The 26,989-nt window shown below is 41.8% G+C and overlaps 1 protein-coding gene across 2 annotated transcripts in view; it reads right to left on the reverse strand.

Moving 5' to 3' along the window:
* Positions 1 to 780: 780 nt before the first annotated feature.
* SDHA (succinate dehydrogenase complex flavoprotein subunit A) overlaps positions 781 to 26,989 on the reverse strand; it is a 28,203-nt gene continuing 1,994 nt past the window's right edge. For both annotated transcript variants that reach the window (XM_081090154.1, XM_081090155.1), the window contains exons 2-15: positions 23,002 to 23,082; positions 21,589 to 21,750; positions 19,638 to 19,781; positions 19,202 to 19,366; positions 17,824 to 17,972; positions 16,871 to 16,995; positions 14,795 to 14,963; positions 13,448 to 13,643; positions 12,501 to 12,672; positions 9,998 to 10,116; positions 4,952 to 5,063; positions 4,714 to 4,844; positions 2,667 to 2,780; positions 781 to 1,014 (exon numbers count right to left, since the gene is read on the reverse strand). In XM_081090154.1, coding sequence (XP_080946280.1) covers positions 928 to 1,014; positions 2,667 to 2,780; positions 4,714 to 4,844; positions 4,952 to 5,063; positions 9,998 to 10,116; positions 12,501 to 12,672; positions 13,448 to 13,643; positions 14,795 to 14,963; positions 16,871 to 16,995; positions 17,824 to 17,972; positions 19,202 to 19,366; positions 19,638 to 19,781; positions 21,589 to 21,750; positions 23,002 to 23,082 — 1,926 coding nt within the window. In that variant the 3' untranslated portion in view covers positions 781 to 927. The remainder of the gene's footprint in view (positions 1,015 to 2,666; positions 2,781 to 4,713; positions 4,845 to 4,951; positions 5,064 to 9,997; positions 10,117 to 12,500; positions 12,673 to 13,447; positions 13,644 to 14,794; positions 14,964 to 16,870; positions 16,996 to 17,823; positions 17,973 to 19,201; positions 19,367 to 19,637; positions 19,782 to 21,588; positions 21,751 to 23,001; positions 23,083 to 26,989) is intronic.

The raw sequence follows: 26,989 nt of genomic DNA on the forward strand, positions 1-26,989 counted from the left end.
TTCTCCTCTGTGTGGCTGTCACAGCTGGATTTGCATTTGGGTTGCAGACACTTGATGCTGTCCCTCAGCACTCAGCCCCTAGCTTCTTGCTGAAAGAACCTGCAACTCAGCTGAGGGCTCTGTCTGGTGGTAGAAGTGTGGCATGGAGCAGGGCCAGGAGTTCTGGCACGCTGGATGCAGCCCTCAACCCATGAAACACGCCAGTCTCCTTTCTGGTTAGCTGTGCCGAGCCAGCTCAGCCAGGTTTGGTGAACCTGAGAGGGGGCGGTGAGGGATTGAGAAAAGACAGACAAGAGAATAAAGCTGGGTCTGGGTGGGATGCTGTCCTCTCTGATGGAGAGCTAGCGACAGTGCCACGGCCCGAAAGCCGTCTTTATTTTATAGCCAGATTCCAGGAGGCAAAGTAAGGGCGTGGTTACAATGTTCTTGTGAATTTTGAATCTACTCAATTACTTGCACCTGATCAAGCTTTGTTTACTTGCTGCACCTCCCTTAGCCTATATCACTCAGCCACGTGCGATCAGGTTCGGACCATAAGGTCAAGCTTACAACTATAGCCTTTGGCTCTAATTGTGCTGGGAGGTCTTTGCCCTCCAAGCTAGGACTTGCACGTGGCTTTGCCACGAGAGGACTGTGCCTTTTCATTAGTCCGAGGCTTGAACCTGTCCAAACGCTGTGTCACAGCCCTAAGAAAGGGAATTTGACAAAAGGTGACTCAGCAATTCTACACCTAGGACTCCACCTCAAAGAAACTGTCAATGAAAAACGACTTCACACACAGTTATTCACTGTGGCTTTGATTACTGGCAAGCCACTGATCTTTATTAAGATGGCACTCCTTATTCACTAGCGTACAGAATTTTATTTAAGCACGTCTGTGAGCTATTTATTATACATAATTACAAAAGCGGGTCAACTCCGGTCTCATCAGTAGGAGCGAATGGCTGGGGGGACTGTGGCGCAGTCAGACTCATTTAAAGTTTTGTCGATTACAGGTCTGTATTTCAGAGAAACCTTAAACAGAAGAGTAGGTGGTAAGTTGAGGCACAAAAATGTACTAACAGCACTATCATATGATCCTGAAAAATTAACCATAAAAGTAGATTGCAGACAAATATGCAGGCACTTAGATAAAATCCTGGATATGCTGTCATACTTAAAGTATCTCCGTACTGTGTATTTACTTCCATTGTATTCTACTTGCAAGTGAATATTTACATATACACACATAAGGAAAAAATTGTACACATTCACAAAATGAAGGAAATATTTCAAAATTACAATATTTCTAATTGGTGAACTTGTAAATGTCAATTTTCTTTATTCTTCTTGTACTTTCTAACATGAGCATGTATTTCTTTTATAATCATCAACACCCCAAACAGCCCTGGCCAGTGTGGCTCAGTTGCACAGAAAGGTCACTGGTTCGATTCCCCAGTCAAAGCACATGCCCAGGTTGCGGATTCTGTCCCCAGGCAAGGTGCGTGCAGGAGGCCAGCAATCAATGTTTCTCTCTCTCTCCTTCCCTCCCTCCCTCTCAAAAACCAGTAAAACAAATTTTTAAAAAATAGGGTTGTACTGGGAGAGGGAAGTCTGACTTCTTCCTATATAATCATAAAATAGCCTTCATGAAAAATTATGAAAATGACTGACTGCCCAGATTAAACAGTCATAGTGGGCTCTCTATATATGCATATATTTAATCCTCACCCGAGGACATGTTTATTGATTTTAGAGAGAGGGAGAGAGGAGGGGGAGAGGAAGAGAGGGAGAGAGAAACGAGAAAAAGGGAGAGGAAGAACACTGATCAGTTGCCTCCCACATGCACCCGACGGGGAATCAAACCCGAAACCTTTTGGAGTACAGAACAATGCTCCAAACAATTGAGCCACCTGGGTGTAGGCACTCTTATGTATTAAATGATGACCACAAAACACAACTTAATTTCTGTAGACCCAGATAAAGGATCAAGACTATGCTTACAAGCTATTAAAAGCTTAGGTGTAGCCCTAGCTGGTTGGGCTCAGTGGATAGAGCTTCGGCCTGTGGACTGAAGGGTCCCAGGTTCAATTCCAGGCAAGGGCACGACTGGGTTGTGGCTCAATCTCCAGTAGGGGGGGGATGCAGGAGGCAGCCAATCAATGATTCTCTCTCATCATTGATGTTTTTATCTCTCTCTCTCTCCCTCTCTTTGAAATCAACAAAAACAGATTAAAAAACAAAAAAAGCTTAGGGGTAAACACTTTGTATCTTAATTTCTACCTTAATGGTGACAAAAATGCCCAATGGGTAAGACCAGAAGCTTCTATTGCAATCTCAGCTGGCTCACCCCATCTGCTTGCTCCCTGAATCCCCTGGGCTTCCCGGAAGCTGCTTCCAGGTAGTCCAGCCAATGGAAGGGAAGTGGTGAGGGGTGTTTTCCTTTCCCAGACCCCACTCTCCATGGGCTCAGGTTTCACCATTTCAGACCCTGCCACCGAGTCATGGGGGCTTACTCCCTGACCATCGGCAATGCTGTGGAAGACCAGTCCTGCTGAATGATGCGGAGTTCTGTTTTCAGTGGTGTCTCAAATCTATCAGCAGTCCATTTAAACCCACGGTGCTTCTCCCAGTTCATTAAATGCATGTGTCACTGCACATATGAGCAAACCACATTCTCCACCTACCTTCCCAGTCCCAACATCAACATAGGAAAGGGTGTGCTTCCTCCAGTGCTGCTCAAATGGCTTCTTCTGCTGCCCCTGGATGGGCTTGGAATAATCATATTCATCAACCCGGTCCTGAGGCCAAGAAAGGAAATTTATTTCAGAAAGCATCGACAATTACATTCCAAATTCCTTACTGCTCTAATAGAGCAATAACCACAAAACATGGCAAACTCATTAAACTGATACATGAGAGACGGGTCTAATATGAACCCCACATCCCACTCAACGAGGAGGTCCCACTGTCCCAAGCAGACCTTGTTCAGACAGCCAGGACCTTCCTAGTCATGTTCTATCCCAGGTATGCCCCTCTACAATGAAAACCACTTGTGTACATCTCATCTAAAAGAACATGTAACACAGTGCAACTAAGTATCAGACACGGGAATGGAGAAGCGAGATGTGCCAGCCATTTATCAGCCATCAGCCTCAGTTACTGGTAAGCCCCTCATTTGGTACCAGCTCATCCCAGAACCCCACTTTACTTATTCCATTTCCACCACAGCCCAAGTCCTGACGAAGTCAAGATCCCTGAGGTCAGGCCACACAGCTGGGCAGTGGGCTTCTGCAGCAGGGAGGGCCCAGAGTTCGGTTTACGTGCTTTTATGCACTTAAACATTTATCAAAAACTTTATCTTTTTGCTCTGTACTCTGGGAGATTTCACCTTCTTTCAGCCTTTTTCATTTAAATGTTTCAATCTTAAAATTATATTAAAATTTTCCAAATCTCCTAAAGAGAAGCTATTAAGCACATGGTAATGGATAGGCCATACAATAGCCTCTTTATATAAAACCCCAAAGATCCAAACACTTGTTATTTCTTCGGGGTGGGGAAATGTGGGGGTGGGCAGAGGCAAGACCTTTCACCGAGGGGCAAGCGAGGCATAGCACAATGTCTTACTTCTAAACACATAAGGACAAGACTTGCTCTCCTGGGGTGAGTGGATTCTACGTGCTGACTAAATGAAATGAAGATTTCATTGCAACAAGAACTGCCAATCCACAGCCTGGAGAAGCTTCCAGTTCTCCCGTACACATGATGAATGTGCTTACCAATCTCTTACTTCACATCAGGTAAACAGCAAATTTAATCCAGCCCCAATCAGTACAGAATCAGTCAGATTCTCAATAAATCAAGATCCTCTTGCTGGGCCGGTGTGGCTCAGTGGTTGAACGTCAACCCATGAACCAGGAGGTCACAATTTGATTCCTGGTCAGGGCACATGCATGGGTTGTGGGCTCAATCCCTAGTGGGGTGTGTGCAGGAGGCAGCCGATCAATGATTCTCTGAGATCACTGATGTTTCTGTCTCTTTCTCCCTCTCCCTTCCTCTCTAAAATCAATAAAGATATATTTAAAAAAAAAAGAGAGAGATCCTCTTTACTTAGCCAATCTCCCACTAACCCTTTGGGTAGACTGGTAGGCTGTCAGCAGCCCAAACACTGTCCTAGACAAGAGTCTGTGTGCCTGTCTGGGGGAACTGGCCCACGGCTTGCTGATATTGTTCATCCTTAAATGGCACTTGCCCCAAGCTCCTCCGCCCACAATTTTTTGCTCTCATAAGCTGAGTGCTCTTTCTGGCAGAATCTGACAAGTGTGCTCTGCAGAAAAACCAGCTTCTTTAAAAAGGCTGTGGCCCCAAGATACGGACCCATAATCACAGGCCCAAAATGATGATTTATTCATCATTTTAAATCACTAAGGTAGCATTTTCTGGTCACAGTACTCGAGCTGCAGCCTAACCTTCGCCCTAATGAGGAAAACTCTACTCTGCTTAGAGATGCCACAGTTAGTAGCAAGAGATACTGACTCAAAGCCAGAAAAAAGTCCTGTGGTACAAATACCTTGAGAACACAGCTATGGAAGTTACCAGGAGGAAAGAAAAGCATGTTTCTCAATTTACTTCTCTGACTTTACTCAAAATGGAGTAAACGTGGAGAAACTGCAGGGTCAGTTAGGGGTGCCCTGGGGAGGACATGTGGTGCACGAGTGTGTCATGAAGGCGCACCTTGTAATCTTCCCGGGCATGAGCACCACGTGACTCCTTCCGGGCCTCTGCTCCATAAATGGTCTGAAGCGCACAGAGCATCAGGTTCTGCAGCTCCAAGGTCTCCAGCAGGTCTGTGTTCCAGACCATTCCTGGGGACACAGAAGCCACCCATGAGAGACCGCCAGGATGAGGCGAAATCATCACTGAATGGGAATCCTGCACCCCAGCTATGTGCAGGGGCCTGGGAACTGCTCACCTCTGTCAAACGTCTTCAGATGTTTTAGCTCCCCGTAGAGCTGGCTGATTTTCTCACAGCCCTCCTGTAACACACTGCCCACACGGAACACTGCGGCATGATTCTGCATCGACTGTAACACACAATGTCATCAGGCTATCAAACAAAGAAGCCATATCAAAACTGCTAAACCTTCAGATTTTCCTCCTGTGCATTTCATTTTCTGTAAAATATTTATGTAAATTAAGTAGAAAAACTAGGAAATTCAGACTGGTTATTACTCTGAACTTTAAAACGAAACTTTGTGAGATACCCTCTCAGCAACTTTCAAATGTGCGATAGTGTTATTAGCTAGTTACCATGCTGCACATCACATCCCCAGGACTCACTCACGATTCCGCATGAGAGAAACGGTAATTGTCTTTCTCTGACTTACTTCACTTAGCATACTTTCCCTCCAGGTTCATCCATCTTGTTGCACATGGCAAAAGTTCCTACTTTTTTATGGCTGGATAGTATTCCACTGTACATATGTGCCACATCTTTAAACATTTATCTGTCAATGTTTCCATGATTTGGCAATTGTAAATAGTGTTGCAGTGAACACATGAGAGCATGTATCTTTTTGAGTTAGTGTTTTTCTTTGGATAAATACCTAGAAGTGAAACTGCTGAATCAATAGTTCCATTTTAACTTTTTGAGGGACCTCCATACTCTTTCATAGTGGCTGCACCAATTATTTACATTCCTACCAACAGGGCACGAGGATTCCTTTCTTCACATTCTCGCCAACACCTACTTCTTTTTTATAACAGCCCTTCTTACAGGTGAGGCAATATCATATTGTGGTTTTGATTTGCATCTTTTCATGTACCTGTTGGCCATTTGTATGTCTTCTTTGGAAAAATGTCTATTAAGATCCTCTGCCCAATTTTAAATTAGATTTTTTTTTTTTTTGCTATTAAGTTGTATGAGTTCTTTATATATTTCATATATTAGTCCATTAGATATATGATTTGCAAGTGTTTTCTTACATTCCATAGGTTGTCTTCTCAACACATTTTGTTGGTTTTTCCCTTTCCTGTGCAGAAGCTTTTTTGTTTGATGTAGTCCCACTTGTTATTTATACTTTAGCTGCCAGGGCCCAACAATCTTCAACCAGATCAATGTCAAGGAGCTCACTCCTTTTCTTCTAGGAGCTTTATGGTGAAGTCTTACATTCAAGTCTTTAATTAATTTTGAGTTAATTTTTGTGAACCATGTAAGATAGTGGTTTAGTTTCATTCTTTTGCTTGTGGCTGTCCAATTTTCCCAACATCATTTATTGAAGACTGTCCTTTCCCCATTGTAAAATCTTGGCTCCTTTGCAATAAATTTATTGGCCACACATGCATGGGTTTGTGCTCCCTCTATTCTGTTCCAGTGAGCTATACGTCTGTTTTTATGCCAATACCATACATACTGCTTTGATTACTGTAGCTTTGTAATATAGTTTGAAATCAGAGAGTGCTATGCATCCAGCTTTGTTCTTTCTTCTCATTATGACTGTGGCTATTTGGGATCTTTTGTGGTTCCATACAAATTATAAGATTAGTTTTAAATAAAAATGCCATTGGAATTTTGATAGGGATTGCACTGAATCTAAAGATTGCTTTGAGCAGTATGGACAACTTAAAACATTAATTCTTACTATTCATAAGCACAGAATCTCTTTCCATTTATTTGCCTTCTTCAGTTTTAAAAATACATATTTTTTTATTGATTTTAGAGAGGGAGAGAAACATAAATGGTGAGAGACATCTTTGATCAGGTACCTCTGCACGCCCCCTACTGGGGATCGAGCCCACAACGCTGGCATGTGCCTTGACTGAAATCAAACTGTGACCTCCTGGTTCATGGTTTGATGTTCAACCACTGAGGCACACCAGCAAGGCCTTCTTCATTTTCTTTCATCAGTGTGTTATAGTTTTCAGTATACAGATTTTTCATTTCCTTGGTTACATTTATTCCTATGTATTTTGTTCTTTTTGCTGCAAATGTAAATTGGATTATTTTTTTAATTTCTCTGATAGCTCATTATTAGTATATAGAAACGCAACAGATTTTTGTATGTTGATTTTGTATCCTGCAACTTGAGTGAATTTATTTATTGGTTCTAGTAGGTTTTTTTTGGTGGACACTTTAGGGTTTTCTATATACAGTATCATGTCATCTGCAAATAGTGAGTTTTACTTCTTCTCTAATTTAGACATATTTTAGTTCTTTTTGTTGACTTACTGCTCTGGCTAGAACTTCTAATACTATATTGAATAAAGCTGGTGAGAGTAGGTGTTCTTGTCTTGGTCATCATCTTAGAGGAAAAGTTTTCAGCCTTTCACTGTTAAGTATAATGTAAGCTACGGGCTTGTCATTTATAGCCTTTACTATGTTGAGATATATTCTTTCTATACCCACTTTGTTGAGAGTTTTGATCATAGATGGCTGTTAAAATAAAGTTTTGATTAAAGCTTTTAATACATAGTGGCAGAAAGGACATAAGCTCTCTATCCTTGAATATCAGAGGAGACAGCAGCTCCATGAAGGCTATAGAACACCTCACCCCACTCACAAGGCTTGGTGTTAAATGTTACAAGAGCCAGTAGGCACCCCTTTGGTGAAACAAAGAATTGCTGAGATAATGAGATGGTTAGCAGTGAGTGCTGAGGTGGTAGATCACAAGAGGCCTGGGAACACTCACTGCTTGCTCTGTTGGTTATTCTGTAGAAGCTCCTCATATATTAAATACCTTTAGAGTGTTACCGTTTATGCTCATAAGAAATGTGATATGAAATAAACTTGAAAATTATTTTAGGCATGATGAGAAGTAGAATCTACCTGTTTCCTATCATTTACAGAATGACCTTTCATCACTCTTGAAAAACCCCTTTATCATATGCTAAATCCCCACATGTACTAAGAGGCCTATTTCTGGACTTGATTTTGTTCTACTGACTAGCTGTCTCTTCCTCTACCACTGTCAAAGTAATGTAGCTTTATAATTTAATTCCATTTAATAGGCATCTCACCTACTTCCTTAGAATGATGCATCAATGTACGATTATAATGTACACCACCAATGTCACTGTTCTTCAGGAAGAGCAAATGGAAAAAAACTGTCTTAGAATCTAGTAAATACTAGTTAATACATTCTTTATGTTCTCAGTAGTCCTATTTTTTTCACACCCCTTTTACATAGAGTAAAAAGGTTAGGTTTAGCCCTTTCTGGTTTGGCTCAGTAGCTAGAGCATCGGCCTGTGGACTGAAGGGTCCCAGGTTTGATTCTCAGTCAGGGCACATGCCTGGGCTGCGGCCGATCCCCAGTAGGGGGTGTGCAGGAGGCAGCCAATCAATGATTCTCTCATCCTTGATGTTTCTATCTCTCTTCTTCTCTCTTCCTCTCTGAAATCAATAAAAATATATATTTAAAAAAATCAAAAATAAAGGTTAAGTTTATTCAAGGTATTTTAAACTCTTTTGGCTGTACTGTGAATAAGATACTAACTTTTGAATGGATTATTGTTGGCATCTTGGAAAGCTACTGATTTTTGTAAACAAATCTTCTATCCAGACACATTATTTCATTCTTGCATTGTTTTTATTAGTTTTTCAGTTTATTTTCTTGGAATTCTTAGGTAATCATCTCTCTTCAATACTTAGCTAATTTCCTTTTTGTTTCTTATTGTATAAGTTGGAATCAGCAAAAAAACTACTCCCTGCCCCTCCCCCCCACCCCCAACTCAAATGTAAATTCCACCAGGGCAGGAATTTTTGTGTTTTGTTCAATTCCGACTCTGGCATCTAGAACACTGCCTGGCTCACAGTAGATACCAGTACATGCCTTCTTTGGTGGGAAGAGTGCTTCCTATTTCAAAGTCTCTCATGGATTTGCCATTTCCATTACCCATATAACACAACGGCACATCTGTCCTAGCTGGCCCCCTATCTCTGATATCAGCACCCTACAAAAGTCCTGTAGAGGATCACTTGACTGGTTTTCCATAAACGTACTTGTTCCCTCACTCACGCTATTTTCCTTACCAGTCCGTGAAACCTTCTTGAAGCCCAGTTTCACCTGAAGATGGAAGTTGCATGGCTATATGCAACTTTTTTTCTTTTGGTGGTATCTGTGTGTATATGCCACTGGATCCTTTCCAGAATATGACTGAAGTAAGGGCTTCTTTTCAGAAAATATCTCTATACAGAAATTCTTGCAAATAATTTCAAGTGGACAGAGAGTTCATTCATAGACCAAGAATCCCTGTACTAGAAGAATTGGATCAACAAAAATGTTATTTTTTACTGATCTAAATCTGTGTTATCCAATACAGTAACCACTAACCACATTTACCTACTTACATTAAATTAAAATTAGATCCATTTAAAATTTAGTTCCTTAGTCAGACTGGCTATATTTCATATGCTCTAGTCACATGTGGTTAAAGATAAGGAATGTTTCCACCCTCACAGAATGTTCCACCAGACATGCTGATCTAGAAGGTAAATACTCTAACAGTAATCAATGCACAGACTAGTTTCCATCCTCGATCTGTGCACACCTCTTCCTGATTTTATTTACAGCCATCAGTGGTCCAGTATAAAGACAGTTCCCAGAACTGCTGAAAGCTAGGTGTGATGATGAGATTAATTTATCAGCAATGAGATATGCTGGGCTTTCAGGAAGCCTGCTAAAAGGAAGCGTCCCGCTGTGAACTGAGCTTGGACCTTCCACTGTCCCTCCTCCTTCGGGCTGTGATGTATACAGAATGGCCAGAGATGGTGTGAGGAAGGAAGCCCACACGCAAGCATCCTGGAGCATGCGAGAGAAGGCTGAGTTCCCTGATGCTGCAGTCGCTATTCCTGCCCTTGGCACTCTACGTAGAAAGACATACACTTCTATCTTATTTGATCTCTTTTGTACTTCTACTGGATACAGCAAAAAGTATGTCCTTCTGCTACTTACCCCAACCCCCAGTGCAGGGCTGTCAATGCGGCTGGTCTGCTTACTGCAGTGTGTGTGAAGGTTCTTACCTTCTGCATGTTGAGTCGTAGCTCCGATGTTCTTATGCTTCCATCAGCAAATCTCAACTTGTCAAGATTCATGACAGATTCTTCCCCAGCATTTGCTTTAATAGGGGGAACTTTATCTCCTAAAGAATAAAAAGGCTAGAATTTAACTTCTGAAAAACACTGAGAAAAAAAAGACAAATTTAATGACACCAAATGTGTCATTAAAAATGCACCTGAAACTCTACCTGACCACCCTATACCCGAGGTTCTGTTGACTTGGGGTCAAAAAGTAAACATAAAGATAAAATGCCTGGCAAAGAGTAGGTGTCCAATAAGTAATTTTTGAATGCACAAAAGATAAACCATTTAAAACTTTGCACCATTATTCTGTTATGGGGGAAAATGGCATCCTCTGAATGGCGGTTCTCCGCAAATCTGCCAACCTCCTTCCAACAGGCCTGGCCAGCTGTGTTTATATCTCCTGCTGATCCTGACCCTTGTACCAACGTACCTAACCGATACCTCAAGGTCTGCTGTACTCGACTTTCTGAGAAGATAATGTTTTGAGAAATTTTAGGGCTTTTTTGGGATGACGCTTTTAAATGTATTTTCTTCAGCATGTAATATACACAGGAGACAAAGGTCTGCAAATCAAGCAGGGCACTGGCCTCTCTGATCTTCCTGAGCTCTTCTAGGCAGGCTGCTGTTCTGGTTTGCTTTTATGTTTTAAAAAATTGTCATTTAGTAAAATTGACTTTTTTTTCTTTAGGTGCATAGTTCTACACATTTTAATAAGCATACAGATTTCTGTAACCACCATAATCAGGATACAGAATAGGGTTTGAAAACTTTAATTTTTAAAATATTCTGAGGGAAGTAGTGGTGCAAACATTCTCTCCTTTCCTTTTTGCACTTTAAAAAGTAAAGTATAATTAAAGTACAATACCAGTTTTTGTGTGGAGTTTTTAAGTTTGGGCAAAGAGTTACATAGCCTTACCCACAACCACAAGCAGGATACAGTCCCTGGCAACCACTTTGCGGAATGTCATATATATATAGAATCATACACATGTAGTCTTTTGAGTCTAGATCAGTGACGGCGAACCTTTTGAGCTCGGCGTGTCAGCATTTTGAAAAACCCTAACTTAACTCTGGTGCCGTGTCACATATAGAAATTTTTTGATATTTGCAACCATAGTAAAACAAAGACTTATATTTTTGATATTTATTTTATGTATTTAAATGCCATTTAACAAAGAAAAATCAACCAAAAAAATGAGTTCGCGTGTCACCTCTGACACGTGTGTCATAGGTTCACCATCACTGGTCTAGGTCATAGAACCTAATACATTTGAGATTCATCAATATTGTTGAATGTATGGGTAGTTTGTTCCTTTCTATTGCTGACTTTAAAAACATTTTTAAAAGTGTGTATTGATCCTCCAGATATAAAATTATAAGGTATTCTTATAAAACTTCCTTTTTGTTTTTCATTTTCAAAGAGTGAGCCTCAAATTTTCTGCTATGCTTTTGAAGATTTGGTATCAGGTTCTCTGCTAGGAAAATGAGCACTAGATCTGGGTCAGACCAGGTGGGTTAATTCCTGCCTTTGACACAATGACTGGAGGCAAGGCCCTGCTTCTGCATTTCAGCCTGGAGTTGTGTTGGTCAGAGCATGGAAGTGTCTCTGTGAAGACAGACCCTTGGGAAGGTCCTGTTCTCAGTGGTATATAGTATTTTTTCCTCTGCAAATATTTAAAATTACCACACGGAGAAAATCATTGCTTAAAACCCATTTTATCACTGAAGTGGAGCCACAACCCCATCCTTTGTTTTGTTTGCATTCAGTCAGCCCTTTCTCCTTTAGCAGACTATACTTTTAGAATGGCCTAAATTACTTTTCTATAAGTACCAAAAAATTACATATTCACTTATGTCTATGATTTAAAATATTTCATTGCGCCCTAACTGGTTTGGCTCAGTGGCTAGAACGTCAGCCTGCGGACTCAAGGGTCCCAGGTTCGATTCCAGTCAAGGGCATATACCTTGGTTGCAGGCATATCCCCAATAGGGGGTGTGCAGGAGGCAGCTGATCGATGTTTCTCTCTCATCGATGTTTCTAACTCTCTATCCCTCTCCCTTCCTCTCTGTAAAAAATCAATAAAATATATTAAAAATATAAAAAATATTTCATTGCAAGCAAATAATTTATATCAGGCAAGTAATATGTGATAAACTTCCCCTCAAATTAACAATTTTCTAATAGAGATTTTTCTAAGCAGAACATAGTAATTGCAAAAAAATTTTTTGCCCGAACATGTTACTCTCATAACTGTTAAGCCCCTGACCCAGCCTACGTCCAGTCTTAAGTCTGCCACCATGTAAACCTCTGAATTTGTTTCACTTCCAGGGAGAAAACAAGACCACCGCTATATGACCACTAAGCAAATCTTCAATTACAGACCTTGACTTTGTAACCTTTTGCCCCTGAAACAAACTGGGTAGCTACTTGAAGAAAACATACCGGGTCTGCAGGACTCTGCGATACTCAAGGCACATGCCCGGCCAAAGACGACCAGGTCCAAGAGTGAGTTTGCCCCAAGACGGTTGGCACCGTGCACCGAGGCGCAGGCGGCCTCCCCACAAGCGTACAGGCCAGGCACAACCTGGTCCTGGCCGTTCACATGCCTCAGAACCTTCGGAAAAGAGGAACAGATGTAAGAGCACAGTCTGCATAGGCCCTTCCCTGCAAGGAGCAGCTGTGCTATAGGTCAGAGCAAGGACAGGACCTTCTCTGTCTGCAGGGAACCTCCTGTGCTGACCCCGTCTCTTCCCTCTGCCTCCGGATACTAGGTTACCCTGTGCTGAGGTCAAAGGACCCCAAATAGCAGCACCTGTAATTTCAATCCCACACTAATTCCCATCAGAAACCTCACCCACCACCTGATTTAACCTCCTGTATTCCCATTCTCTGATTCTGGATTCAGATAAAGGGAGCATGGCAGGGTTTGGGAACATTAAACTATGAGGTAGAAGACTTGAGTTGTAATTCAGAGTCTTCCAACTTATAACTCATCTATGAAGTGAGAATATAATTCCTACTCACCTCACATGAGGAGGGACTAAAAGCAACTGATTGAAAAGCTCTTTGTGAACTGCAAACCACCCAAACATATACATTATAAAGAACACACAATTTACAAGGTCACTGTAAAAATAACGAGATCATATAGGAAAAAACTGCAAATGATGGGTACGACTATTTACTAAGAAGGGACTAATAAATTATTAAGAATTGCTATTAAGGAGTGAACGCAGTATTGCTGTCCAGTAACAGCAATCTAAAGGAAGTGCAGCCTATAAAACAACAGGTACTTTTTTGAGAAAGACATCTGCCTTTTCCTCTAAGATCTACAGGAACAACTGTGAGGTGGGCCCACTGTCCCACCCTCTTTCCAGCTGTATAGTCACCTGTCCCTTGAAGTTGGTGGGAATGCCACCCATGTTATAGTGCACGGTGGGAAGGACAGGGATCGGCTCCTTGGTGACGTCCACACCCGCAAAGATCATGGCCGTCTCTGAAATGCCAGGCAGGCGCATGGCGAGCTGCTCCGGGGGCAGGTGGTGCAACTGCAGGTAGACGTGATCTTTCTCAGGGCCACAGCCTCTGGTAAAAAAGAACAGTGTAACATAAGGCAAAGAACAATGATTACAGAAAACATGAGATTACAAAATAATCGAAGCATATGAGGCTCCTCATTTTTTGATACTGAAAAAACCCATTCATTTCTCCTTTTCTAAGCACCTACTGTGGGCCAGGGTGGACTCCATACACTTGATACAGCCATGAACAACACACAGACACACATCCTGGCCTCACAGGGCTCACAGTTTGCTACGCTTTCCTTGGTAAGTGCATCAGAAAGCCCTTTTATGCCAAATACTCCCAAGTAACATTTGACTTCTCATTTTTTAATGGAAAAATGTAAAACCTCCAAAGGTCACACCAGCAGATATCTGATGTGTTACCACAGTATAGCAAAGTATCAGAATAGCCCACACACCGGAAGGTCCCCAAACAAGGGTTAAAACACAATACAACACCAAAGGCTCCCACACTATTTTCAGGTTGGGGGTGTCATGTCTCACTTCTCCAACACTGACTGTCTCTATCACATGCACATACTTTCACACACAAATTATGTTCCAAAGATTAAAAAAAAATCATCCTTGGGTGAGAATTTAGAAAAACAAAAACAAAAAAACTGGCTAACTTCTCAAAATATAACTCTCTAGAGCAGTGGTTCTCAACCTGTGGGTCGCAACCCCTTTGGGGGTCGAACGACCCTTTCACAGGGGTCGCCTAAGACCATCGGAAAACACATATATAATTACATATTGTTTTGTGATTAATCACTATGCTTTAATTATGTCCAATTTGTAACAATGGAAATACATCCTGCATATCAGATATTTACATTACGATTCATAACAGCAGCAAAATCACAGTTATGAAGTAGCAACGAAAATAATTTTATGGTTGGGGGTCACCACAACATGAGGAATTGTATTAAAGGGTCGCGGCATTAGGAAGGTTGAGAACCACTGCTCTAGAGAGACATAAGCTAACAGACAACAGTCAGAAGAAGCAGAGGCAAAAGCCTGCCTGCCTAGGCAGAGGTGGGGGTGGGTGCTGCAATTCACACAGAAGCCATACCAGCCCATGTTAGAATGTAGACATGAACAACAGCCCCGAAGAGAGAGGAGGCTCTGTGTGCCTGCATGTGCACTCAGGCCCATTGGGAGATGATCACAAACCTTCCTTCACGGATTTCCAGAGTCATGGACCGGGACACGACGTCTCTGGAGGCCAGGTCCTTGGCCACTGGGGCATAGCGCTCCATGAACCTCTCGCCTTGACTGTTAATGAGAATGCCTCCCTCTCCACGGCACCCTTCTGTGATGAGACAGCCAGCACCATATATGCCTGCAAAGAACCCAATTAATTGAGTATTTATAACCTGTCGATGCTAGACCTATCCAAGTATTTTCTAAAAGATATCTGGGGGAGTGGGAAGCAAAGGGTATGCAAAGGACATTAAAGTCAGAGTAAGACAGAAGAAAAGTTAAGGAATAGTAAGTACAAACTTTCTCAATAACAAAAGCACTGAGTGAGGAAGAAAGACAGCTGCAGTGCACAATGATACAGACCTGCTGAGTACTCTAATTTTAACTGCATTTTAACCTTGCAGCATAGCTAAGTGTATGTTAAATATCTCAGCTTTTAATTTTTGAACATCCTTTTGCACACTGAAATTGTGGTGACTAGTTGAGGTAAAAAAAAAATAACTTGGAACATTTGTATCTAAAGTAACCAAATACGTTACAATAGTAATTATTTTACAGTTAATACTTATACTGTACTTGCTATGTACAATTCTAAGTTTCCCAATGACTGCAGGTAATATTATCCCCATTTTTAGAAAAGTACAATTAAAGCTCAGTAAGTTGCCCAACATCCACCTGGGAAGGACAGAGGCCAAGTCATGCCTGGCAACACACAAGGTCTACACCAGGGGTGGGCAAACTTTTTGACTCGAGGGCCACAATGGGTTGGTTCTTAAACTGGACCGGAGGGCCGGAACAAAAGCATGGATGGAGTGTTTGTGTGAACTAATGTACATTCAAAGTAAACATCATTACATAAAAGGGTACGGTCTTTTTTTTTCTTTTTTCTTTTAGTTTTATTCATTTCAAACGGGCCGGATCCGGCCCGCAGGCCGTAGTTTACCCACGGCTGGTCTACACCCTTCACCTCAACTCGGTCCCTCAATGTAATGAAAATGAGGAATGCCACACCATGCTTCAGTTTTAACAAAGGAGAGAGATACATAATGTAATTTTACAGCTAACACTTTCACTCCGACATCGAGAGTCATCTTGCTTCTATAAGAATGTAAATTCCTGCGTGTTCCTAGTTTCAATGGCATTTTTTCCAAGAGTTTATTTCCCACACATTGAAAAGGAAGCATGAGAAATAGAGCTTACTCTTAGTTAAAATTAGTAATTATAAAACCACCTAATACATTTTTTTTATTTTTAATCCCTTTCAGGGATCAGAAAGAACATACTGATCAGAGCAAAGAGAAAACACAGGTCTAGCTCTTAGCATGGTGGCCACTGCCACCACATGTGAAGTCTCCTCTGTTGACAGGTCAGAAACGCAACTCAGAAAGAAAAGGTCAAGATGAGTTCATCCCCCAAGAGAGATTCTCAGATTCATTTATGGATAACATTTCCCCAACTCTCTCAAACCTGCAACCCCAGCCGAGACCACCCCCCTTCTGAATCCCACACCTGTACTGTCTGATGACCCAAGATGAGTTCATCTCCACCATGACTGACATCCTCACTCATTAGCACCTCATGGATCCCTACATGTCAGAGCTGCATCCTGATGGCACTCTGTCACTAAGGCAGCCTGATGTTCTCCCTAGAAACTGAAATCTGCCCATGACACATTTCTAGTCACATGTTCTTTCCCTCACTTTCAGTAAATACTGACTGAGGTCCTACCAGGTGCCAGGCACTGAGAACACAGCAGTAAATGAAACAGATCTGCCCCTACCTCCCGGAGCTGACAACCCAGTGGTAAGGGGCACTGAACAATTGCTGCTTTATGAGTGGGATAAGTATACCTGGGCCAGGTGTAGCTAAGACAGGACCTCCACTACCTTGGGGGAGCTGGGAAAGTCTCCTGAGGAAATGACAAGTTAGGACCCGAGAGATGAGAAAGCAGGGAAGTTTGTATAGGAACTGCAGGAAGCATTCCATGAGTACTGAGTGCTTATAAGACACAAAAGCCTCAGTTCCTCGAAAGTAGCCCCATCCTACCTGTGGGGTGGAACTGAACAAACTCCAAGTCCTGGCAGGGAAGGCCTGCCCTGGTGACCATTGCAGTGCCATCTCCGGTGCTAGTGTGGGCAGACGTGCAGCTAAAGTAGGTGCGCCCATAGCCTCTGGAAAAGATAAGCCAGCAGAGAGAGAGTGGTGACTGCATGCAGCACCCCATTGGAACCTCCTTTCTCTAACAGCGCTCAGTGGACAGCAGCCTACCCACCACCACAGGTGCCCTCTGCACACACCTGGGCAACAGTGAGGGAAGCCTGGGACAGAGAAGGTACTCTCATTTGGACTTCAGTACTTTTGTGCTGTTTGAGCAATTCCTCTTATGATAAGCATATATCACTTTTATAATGAAATTTTTAAATGTTTATGGATTCACCTTTTTAAAGAGTTAAAATAAGAGACTGATGATATAAAATGGAATCTACTTATTTTCATCAAATAAACAAACAGCATTTATCTATCTGAGAAGTCAGTATAAAACAGTATACATTAGCCTGGCCAGCATGGCTCTGTGGTTGAGTGTTGACCTATAAACAACGAGGTCACGGTTCCGTTCACCATCAGGGCACATGCCCGGGTTGCAGGAGGCAGCCGATCAATGATTCTCTCTCATCACTGATGTTTCTCTCTCTCTCTCCCTCTCCCTCCCTGAAATAAGTAAAAATATATTTTAAAAAACACACCAGTATCCATTAAAAGAGATATTATTCTAGGAAGTGTCATGTGACTCTCTAGGCCTCAGTTTCCCAAGGGTCCCCCCCCCTGCAAACTGTAGGACACTTTCTTGCCCACCATAGAAGCGGATGACATTGTTGCCCTCTTGATGGCCTGTGTCTGAACCACATGTCCAAAATGCCTCTACTTTTATTAGGATAAAGGACCTCTGAAACTCAACTTCCTTATAGAGAAATTAAATACAATAAAAATTAGATTCCTACCCAGTAGCTATAACTGTGTTCTTTGCTCTGATGCGGTGGATGTACCCGTCTTCTATACACAGTGCGATAACACCACGACATTCCCCATTTTCCATCAGAAGATCCAAGGCAAAATACTCCACAAAATAGCTGGTATCATATCGCAAAGACTAAAACAGAAACAAAAATAGAGCCCCCATTTAGGGTCTTAAACCAACATATAAGGCGATGCTATTTATGTGAACTGGTTGAAAACCTTGATGTGGGGTATGTAACAAAAAGATCAGGTAAACCATGGGAGAGTACCAGGCTGGAAACAAGTCACAGACGCCAACTCACATCAACCCAGTGCTGATACTATCATGAAACACAAAAGGGGCTCTACTCCTGGCTGTATAAACAAACCATAAAAAGGTGCACACACGTCAGTGCATGCAAGGAGGAGACTGACTCCAGAAGCGACTGGTAATGTGCTAACATATCCCTTATTTGTACACATCCTAATAGGCATTATACGCTCTCTGGCACCACATGCAGCTTGACACTAGAGTTGGGGCCCACGGACCACAGGGTCTCGATTTAGGCTGGGCTGAATTATACGGGATCTGTTGGCCCTATGCAGCCACATTTGTCTAAATAAAACAAAACTTTCAGCCCCTCAGAACATCAGCCACATTTGTGATGGTCACATGCGGTGGGAAGCTGCTGGATTGGACAGCCCAGATAAGCATATATCTATGGCAGAAGGTTCTACTGGACAGTGGAGGCCCAGACCCTGGATCTGACAGTCCTCTTGGCTAATGGGAGGGTCTCTCATGAAACTGTTAGCTTCCCATGTGACACATAATTCCATCGGATGAGCAGGTCCTGTTACATATTTGTCATTACACTTGGCCAGAAAAGCCGCTGGTGTTCTAATACTTGTAAATCAATGGCCTGTCCCATTTATAAACAAGAGTTCAGAATACTGATTATTCTGAATCAACATTATTCAGAATATTGATTACTGGGCCACGCCGAGGTTGATCCTGATTATCCAGTGACTGCTAGCCCTCAAGTCTTAGTCCAGTTTTAACAGTCTATTAAATCAATCAGTTCATGAACTCAGAGGTGGTAAAAGGGCCTTAAAATACGTGCTTTGCTCTTAGACTTTCAGTGTGACAGATTACAAATTTAAACCTGGTATGTAATGATTATCAATTCAGTTTTCTAAAATAGATACTTTCCAATTAACAATTACTACACATGGCCTACCGGTATTCTGTTGCTTTTTATGACACTCCTTAGGCTGACATTCTGATACTCTGACACATCCCCAGGGTGGCCTGTCTTCGGCTCATCACATGCTTGGCCAGGCTGGACCATGTCCCATCACCCCGGGCACCCAGGGCGGCCTCACCCTTCCATACAACGTGTGCAGCAGTGAGTGGCCGGTGCGGTCAGCGACGCAGCAGCAACGATGGGCTTGTCCACCTTTCCCAAACTTGAGGCTCTGTCCCCCAAAGGCCCGCTGGTAGATCTTCCCATCCTTGGTTCTGCTAAATGGCATGCCATAATTCTCTAGCTGTGAAACAAAAACAAACACCTATTACTTTAGAGGAATCAAGATACTCATGGCTAATTTATTCCAAGCAACTTAAACCTAAATCTGCAAACCCAACACTAATATATTCTATGAAAAGGTCAACACTTCAGAAAAGATAAAAATTTCCTTGTTAAATTAATTGAATGGTTAATAGCAGAAAATATTTCCCTGTTATATTGGCTCGACACCATCCTTTTCTGCTGACCACACCTGCCTCAATCCCATTAGAAACAGACTGTGAGCACCTTACCTCAATCACAGAGGCGGGGGCCTGCTCTGTCATGTAGTGGATGGCATCCTGGTCTCCCAGCCAGTCAGAGCCCTTCACGGTGTCATAGAAGTGCCACCTCCAGTTGTCCTCCTCCATGTTCCCGAGAGCAGCATTGATTCCTCCCTGGAAACACAAAGCAACTTTATGAGCTACAATGGGAGCCCCATGGCATCTTCCAGGCTCATCTCTCCCTGGCCCCTCCCCGGGAACTGGATTTGGAGGAAGCTGAGTACTTATGAGGTAACTATCCGTGAATGATCTGACTACAGACCAATCCCAGGACCTTCCTTAGCAGAGGGAGGCAGCACTGCATGACAGATTCCAAATCACCCTTCCTCCCCTTAACAAGCTAATGTTGTGGGCCAAGTTACTGCATCCCTCGGCCTCAGTCTTGTGAACGGGACTTAAAGCTAACCTCTTTGAAGAGTTATCTGGAGAACTAAGTGAGAGGTTACATGTGCAACCCTTCTTACCAAACCTGGCACATAAAAGGTACTCAACAAATCTGGATAATTTCATGACAAAATGTTTGTAATAGTAATCTGTAGACATGTGTTAAAGATGAGAAGCACTTACTGCCGAGTAATACACTCCAAATTCAAGAGTCACACTCCCCACATTCTCTTCCATTTGCTGTGCATGGTCACCCCATCCCTGCCTTATCCCCACTGCCCCCACCCCTCACAGGCACAGAAAACGTAGCACAGGGACAAATGTTAAGGCTCGCCCTTTCCCCCCACAACTTAGAATTGGATTCCTCCTCTTTAATCTTTTTTTTTCCACAAGTAAAGGCACATTTCCTAACTTACCTCTCTTTTTTCCAACTGTTATTCAATCGCAACTTTTGAACCAAGCACACCCACATTGGATTCCTTCTCCACTTGGTGCTGCTGTGCCTCAGTTTCCCAAATTATGCGTTAGGACAAAGTGACTCACTGCCAGACAGTGAGGAACCTTGTTACTTCCTCCCTCCCTTCTCCAACCCCTCCAACTAAAAACTCAAACGCAATTCTGATAAAATATGTTAAGTATTATAGTGCCAGGTACAGAAAGCTGGTTTAAAATATCACAAAAATACTTGGCCCAGTGCATGCGTAAGTGCTATTTATTTTATTGCTACTCTTTGTAAGAATCAGGGCCACAGATGCCTGGTCTTCTGGGCATTCCTAGTACTCTTCAGACTTTCTCAGGCCGTTGCCTGTCTTGTCCTTCAATTAAACCTCTTTTCTCAAGAACCAACATTCAAGTTAAGCTTTCCTTTCCTTATTCTTTTTATTAAAACCACACTACCTGAACATATTTTGTAATATTATTTAGAATTATCTATTTGTATTTTTCCTTTTAGACAACAAATTCTCCAAATTTATATATTAGTTCTTTAGTTTACAAAGCATAGCTTAGAACAAAGTATCTGGACAGCCAAGTTCCTGAAGAACGCTGCTGGATACTGAATACAGGCTGCTCCAGATTAGGGTGGCTTGATCCCCAGTAGGGAGTGTGCAGGAGGCAGCCGGTCAATGATCCTCTCTCATCACTGATGTTTCTATCTCTCCCTCCCTCTTCCTCTCTGAAATCAATAAAAAAAAAAAAAAAAAATATATATATAAATAATTAAAAAAAAGAAAACTAGCCTAGAGACAAACTCATTTCAGACGGTTAAGTGCAACAAAGAAAGTTAAACCAAGAAGAGGGGAAGGGATGTAGGTGGAGTGGTCAGAGAAAACCATGTGTGACTAGAGCAGAAAAAGAATGACAAGGTTCCAGGCAATGAGCAGGGGTCGTGTGGCCAGAGATCCCTAAGGGAGTGAGCTGAGTGAATGCAAGGGGCATGGTGGGAAGATGGCCTGTGGCAGGAAGTTGTTCAGGCAGAGTCTGGACAACACAGTACCTTGCAGGTGCCCAAAGCACTGAGAGAGTCCTTTTCTCTTACCTGGGCTGCCACAGTGTGGGACCTGGTGGGAAAGAGCTTTGTAACACATGCGGTGCTAAACCCTGCCTCAGAAAGGCCAAACGCAGCTCGCAAGCCTGCCCCTCCAGCGCCAACCACCACAGCGTCAAATTCATGATCCACTACTGGGTATTGCGTAGAAATCTGGAAAAGAAAAATTCACCTGTCAGTCACCCATTCAAATATGTCAAACACTGAGCCTGTAGCTGCAGTCAAAGATCTTAAAGCAGGGGTCCTCAAACTACGGCCCGCGGGCCACATGCAAATACAAATATTGTATTTGTTCCTGTTTTGTTTTTTTACTTCAAAATAAGATATGTGCAGTGTGCATAGGAATTTGTTCATAGCTTTTTTTTAAACTATAGTCCGGCCCTCCAATAGTCTGAGGGACAGTGAACTGGCCCCCTGTTTAAAAAGTTTGAGGACCCCTGTCTTAAAGGGAATGAAAAGAAACACAAAAGAGCAAATGCCCAAAGAGCCTCCCCCTGTGTGAGGCCGAATACCTACAACTTGTAATCCTGAGATGTGGTGGGCACACCCTCAGTGAAAGGGGCCAGCTCTGCCCATACCAAGTAGAGCCATCTATCCTGTGGAGCTAGGAAACCATCATTAACTGGAATGCTGAAAACGTAAAGGTTCACCTCCAAGCAGGGAGATGTATGGATGCAAAGGAAAGCACCAACACAGACCAAAATACCAATTCTAAAGTTGGCTTTTCTTTTTAATTATCATCTTACTTATCTTTTTTTAGTTATACCTATATACATAGGCTTAAATGAATCTGAGCTTATAATATGGTGATCACGATTTTCCATCTGTGATCTGTAAGCTTCTCATGAAAATGTTAAAATTAAATACTGTTTCCATGTAGATAAGCTTATCCCAGTTCACCTGGGTGACCTCAGAAGAACCAAGGAAACTCCATTTCAGGCCCAGGTTTGCGTTTCTAACTGAGAAGGTGCCAACTAGCACTCAGTAACTATTGTGAGGTTATGAGAAAAGAACCTGCAAGCAAATTTCCATCTCTTCCACAGAGAGCAGACGAACTCACTAAACAAAAAAGAGCCTTCAGGGTCCTGTGTGGAGTAGGGTGTCAACTTCCGCCCCTGTAAACACTGCTCATTTGTCATTTGTATTTTTTTATTTTGCTGCTTTACTTGATTTAAATTTTGGTCTGGTTTACATAACAGCTGTAAGAAAAAAATGTTAGTATCTATGTTTATAATACATTAACTACTACTACACTAAAAAATAATCTGGGCATGCACTGGAACGAGAATTTTTTTCTTTAAATAAGACCTGTGTATTAACCAAATGTATTAAAAACTGGTATAGATCACTATCCCTCTAAGCCAAGATAATAATTTATAATGTAACAAAAAGTCATGAACTTACTGAATCTGAAACTTTAGCAGACGACCTCTTACTCCCATCAACAGTGAAGTCAAAACCACGGGATCCCGATGATAACGGCCGCTGGTGAGAGAGAAGGATGGAGAGCACTAAGTATCTTGAAGAAACAGGGGACTGGTAATTAAATTTCCTCTCCTGAGTTTTTAACCTTTGTATGTACTTGGATGCTCCCCCTCACTTAGAAACCTCACCTGGGAGCCTGTACTGAACCTGAAGGGTAGAGCAGGGGCTAAGGACTCAGACAAGCCCAAAGGGGACCTGACACTTTAGGGAAACTACTTCTAGATGAAGCTGGTTCCAAACAGAATACTTACTGACTCAGCTAGGAAATGAACAAGGTATACTTTCACATTAATTTCTGAATTTATGTTACTTTAAATGGACAACGGGGAAGACATCTACATTGCGTAAGTGGTAGTTTTGCAAACAAGGAAGCACTTTTTTTGAATCACTGAAGCTACACCCGTCTGTGAGGCTTTGCGGTTCACTGGGTAGACAGGGGACCTTGTGGCAGATCAATGCTCTAGAACAGACTCTACTGGTGGCTGTGACACTTAGGCACCAGGACCGTTATCCCTGCACTGTACACTTGAGGATTCCAGGCCCTGCGATGCTTCGCCACTCTTTACATTGGCACTGGGCCTCAGCCACATCTCCTCTCATCTATCTACACCACAGCACCTGGACACTTGTTCCTGGCCGATCCCTAGGGAACCTCTACAATTCTCCAAGTCTCGGCTTAAAGGTCCCATCCTATAAACATTTACACAAAACTGGTATTAATGAAATCACAGCGGAGTATGAGAAGCAACATTCTTCATATACTAAAATGGCCAGCAACTGGCTGGCATGCTCAGTGGTTAGGGCGCCGGTCAGCACACGGGAAGGGTCATAGGTTAGATTCTGGGACAAAGCACATACCTGGGTTGCAAGTTTGATCCCCAGCCCTGGCGTGACCCCAACCTTGGGGCATGTGTGGGAGGTATCCAACCCACATGTCTCTCTTACATGGATGTTTCTCTCTCTCCTCCCTCCCTCCTTCCCACTCTCTCTAAAAATCAATGGGAAAAAAAATCCTCAGGTGAGGATTAACAAAACTAAAGAACAGTTTTAGAAAATAAGTACATTCAATAATGACAAAAGGGGATATGAGAGATGCCTTCAAGTATTCTGCAATTTAGAAGAGAAGTTATTTACTATGTGGGTTAAAAAAATTATTCTGTAGGGCAAACAAGTGAGGATTATAGGGAAGAGAATTTGACAAAACACAAAATGAACTCTCACTGAGCTGTTGTAAACTAAGTGGACTTTGCTCTAAGACAGTGGTTCTCAACCCTTCTAATGCCGCAAACCATTAATACAGTTCCTCATGTTGTGATGACCCCCAATTTCATTGTTACAAATTGAATAATAATTAAAGCATAGTGATTAATCACAAAAACAATATGTAATTATATATGTTTTCCGATGGTCTTAGGCGACCCACAGTTTGAGAACCGCTGCTCTAAGATGCAAGGACTCAGGCCAGGCTGGATGGCTTAACCACCTGTGAGGAAGTCAGAGGTGGCTTCTACCTTTAAAGCTCCCTCTAACCCTGAGACTGAATGATGACTGGCACATATATTTGAGTTTATTTTCATTGCTCCAATTACAAAGTAGCTTCTTGTATTTTCAAATAGAGATGAACTTACAAGAGCGATATTCTTCTCCAATTTATTTTTAAGCACATTTGTTTTTACCTACATAGGGCAATTTAGTTTTTTCCTTCAGAAAATGAATTAAAAAGAACAAAATTCCTCTGCTTCAATTTAATTTTTTAAATGGCAAAATCATATTTTAACAAAGAATTAAGTCACTGAAATAATTTTAGATATAGGTAATTAGATATCTATAATATAGATATAGGTAACAGTACCAATAAGAACGATACATTTTGTAATACAAAGTTAGAACATTGAGATTCCCTAAGTACTTATTCAGATGTTCATGTTAAATAAAGAAACACACTTAGCCCTAACCGGTTTGGCTCAGTGGATAGAGTGTCGGCCTGCGGACTCAAGGGTCCCAGGTTTGGTTCTGGTCAAGGGCATGTGGGGAGTGTGCAGGAGGCAGCTGATCGATGTTTCTCTCTCATCGATGTTTCTGACTCTCTATCCCTCTCCCTTCCTCTCTGTAAAAAATCAATAAAATATATTAAGAAAAAAAGAAACACACTTAAAAAGGGGCAGCTACTATAATGAAATCTTTAACAAATGATTACACTGTCTCCCTGTGGAAAATAGTAACACTAACTTTTGTATTTAAATCTGATTGGAGAATTTGGAGAGTCCAATTGTAATCCAATTTCTGCCTTTAGATAAAACTAATTTTGTGCCACTTACTAATTAATTTTTTTTTTAAGAGAACCATCAAACATTTTCTAACAGGGCAGGATGACGAATAGGGAAATCTACCTAAGGTATAACTAAAAGGAACACTCAGACCTTTTAATAGTATAGTGACTGAATTAGGAGGTAAAAGGGAGAGCAAAGAAAGGAGAAGAGTAGAGATACTGATATCATCAATCTAGCAAAGTGGGGGAAATCCTCAACTAATAGAACCTACAAATGATGAACAAGAAACTTATTTGCAAGTATAATCTATACAATTACAAAAGAAGCCAACAGAGGATCTGAAAAGTGATTGCATAACTATATTGGGAGAGCTGAGACTGTGGTTTAAGTAAACTAAATCCTTACCAGCAAAAGTCCATGTCTAAAATGGATAAAAATGCACCTGCATGTTAGCTAGAGAAAAGGAGGTAAATACCAAGAGTCAATACCAGAAACAATTCAGAATTGATTCCATTGGGGAACAGGTCTGTGGAAAGGGGTGGTGGGGGTGGTGTGTCTTACTCATTTTCATTTATAAGGCCTTCTGCACTGACTTTTTCTTTTTTTTAACAACTATGTGTAATTATTTTCATTAAAAATTTAAAAACAGGATGCTTAAAATACAGCTGACAAGGTTATAATATAGTTCACAAGGTTACTGAGCACAGGCTGCCAGCTGTGGGTCCTGGCTCAGATGAACACACACACAGATTTCACATATTACATCAGAGTCCTCATTAACCCCACAGAGAAACTGAATCTATCCAGGGTACCTGAGCTTTGGACTTGGGTCTGCCCGGCTAACTCCAGATCCTGTACTTTCCCTCCTATCTAAGGACCCTTGGGGGGAAAAAATCTCTGGAACTCCAAAGTAAGATGAATATCCAGGTTATATATAAAAGCCAAACCATAATTATTCAAGTGAATCAGGAAAAACATTACACACGACACAAAACTCTATGGGATTGGCACTCTTTTACACCAAGAAAAAAAAAAGTAATTTTAGACACACCATTAGAACATATTCAGAACAATAAATGCAAAGAAAATAAGTTAGCTTAGACAGGACAAGGGTCTCCAAGTCTGGGCAGTTCCAATTGTGTCAGTCCATTAGGACAACTGGAAAGGAAATAAAGGCAAAACAGACTTGATAATTCTGTAATGTGAAAGCATCTGTAAATATTAAATGACTTGGAAACACCACAGAATTGTACAAAATGAGATACAGAAAACTTCTCTGTGGACTTGATTCAAATTATCCTCATCATCTACTTTCCATGGACATGTCTCAGTTGGCATCATAAATTTCTCTTTCTTTTGTTCTGTCAAATTGATGCTTTTGTTCTTGACAGCCAGTCTTAATCTCCAATAAATATATTGTTTGAGGGCAGAATTAATTTCCATAGGAAAACCTATCTTCATCACGGCCATCTTTTATAGGCCTACCTGGTTCAATTTTACTATCTCTATGTTTCTCTATGTTGCCATCATGTTTAGAACCACCTAAACACGGGAGAGTGGTGAAGATTCAAGGAGAAAATGAAGGTAAGTAAAGTGCTGGCAGCTAATTGGTGACTTCAAAAAACATCACTTCCAAT

This window comes from Myotis nattereri, assembly GCF_964212035.1.
Source record: "Myotis nattereri genome assembly, chromosome: 4".
Lineage (NCBI taxonomy): Eukaryota > Metazoa > Chordata > Mammalia > Chiroptera > Vespertilionidae > Myotis > Myotis nattereri.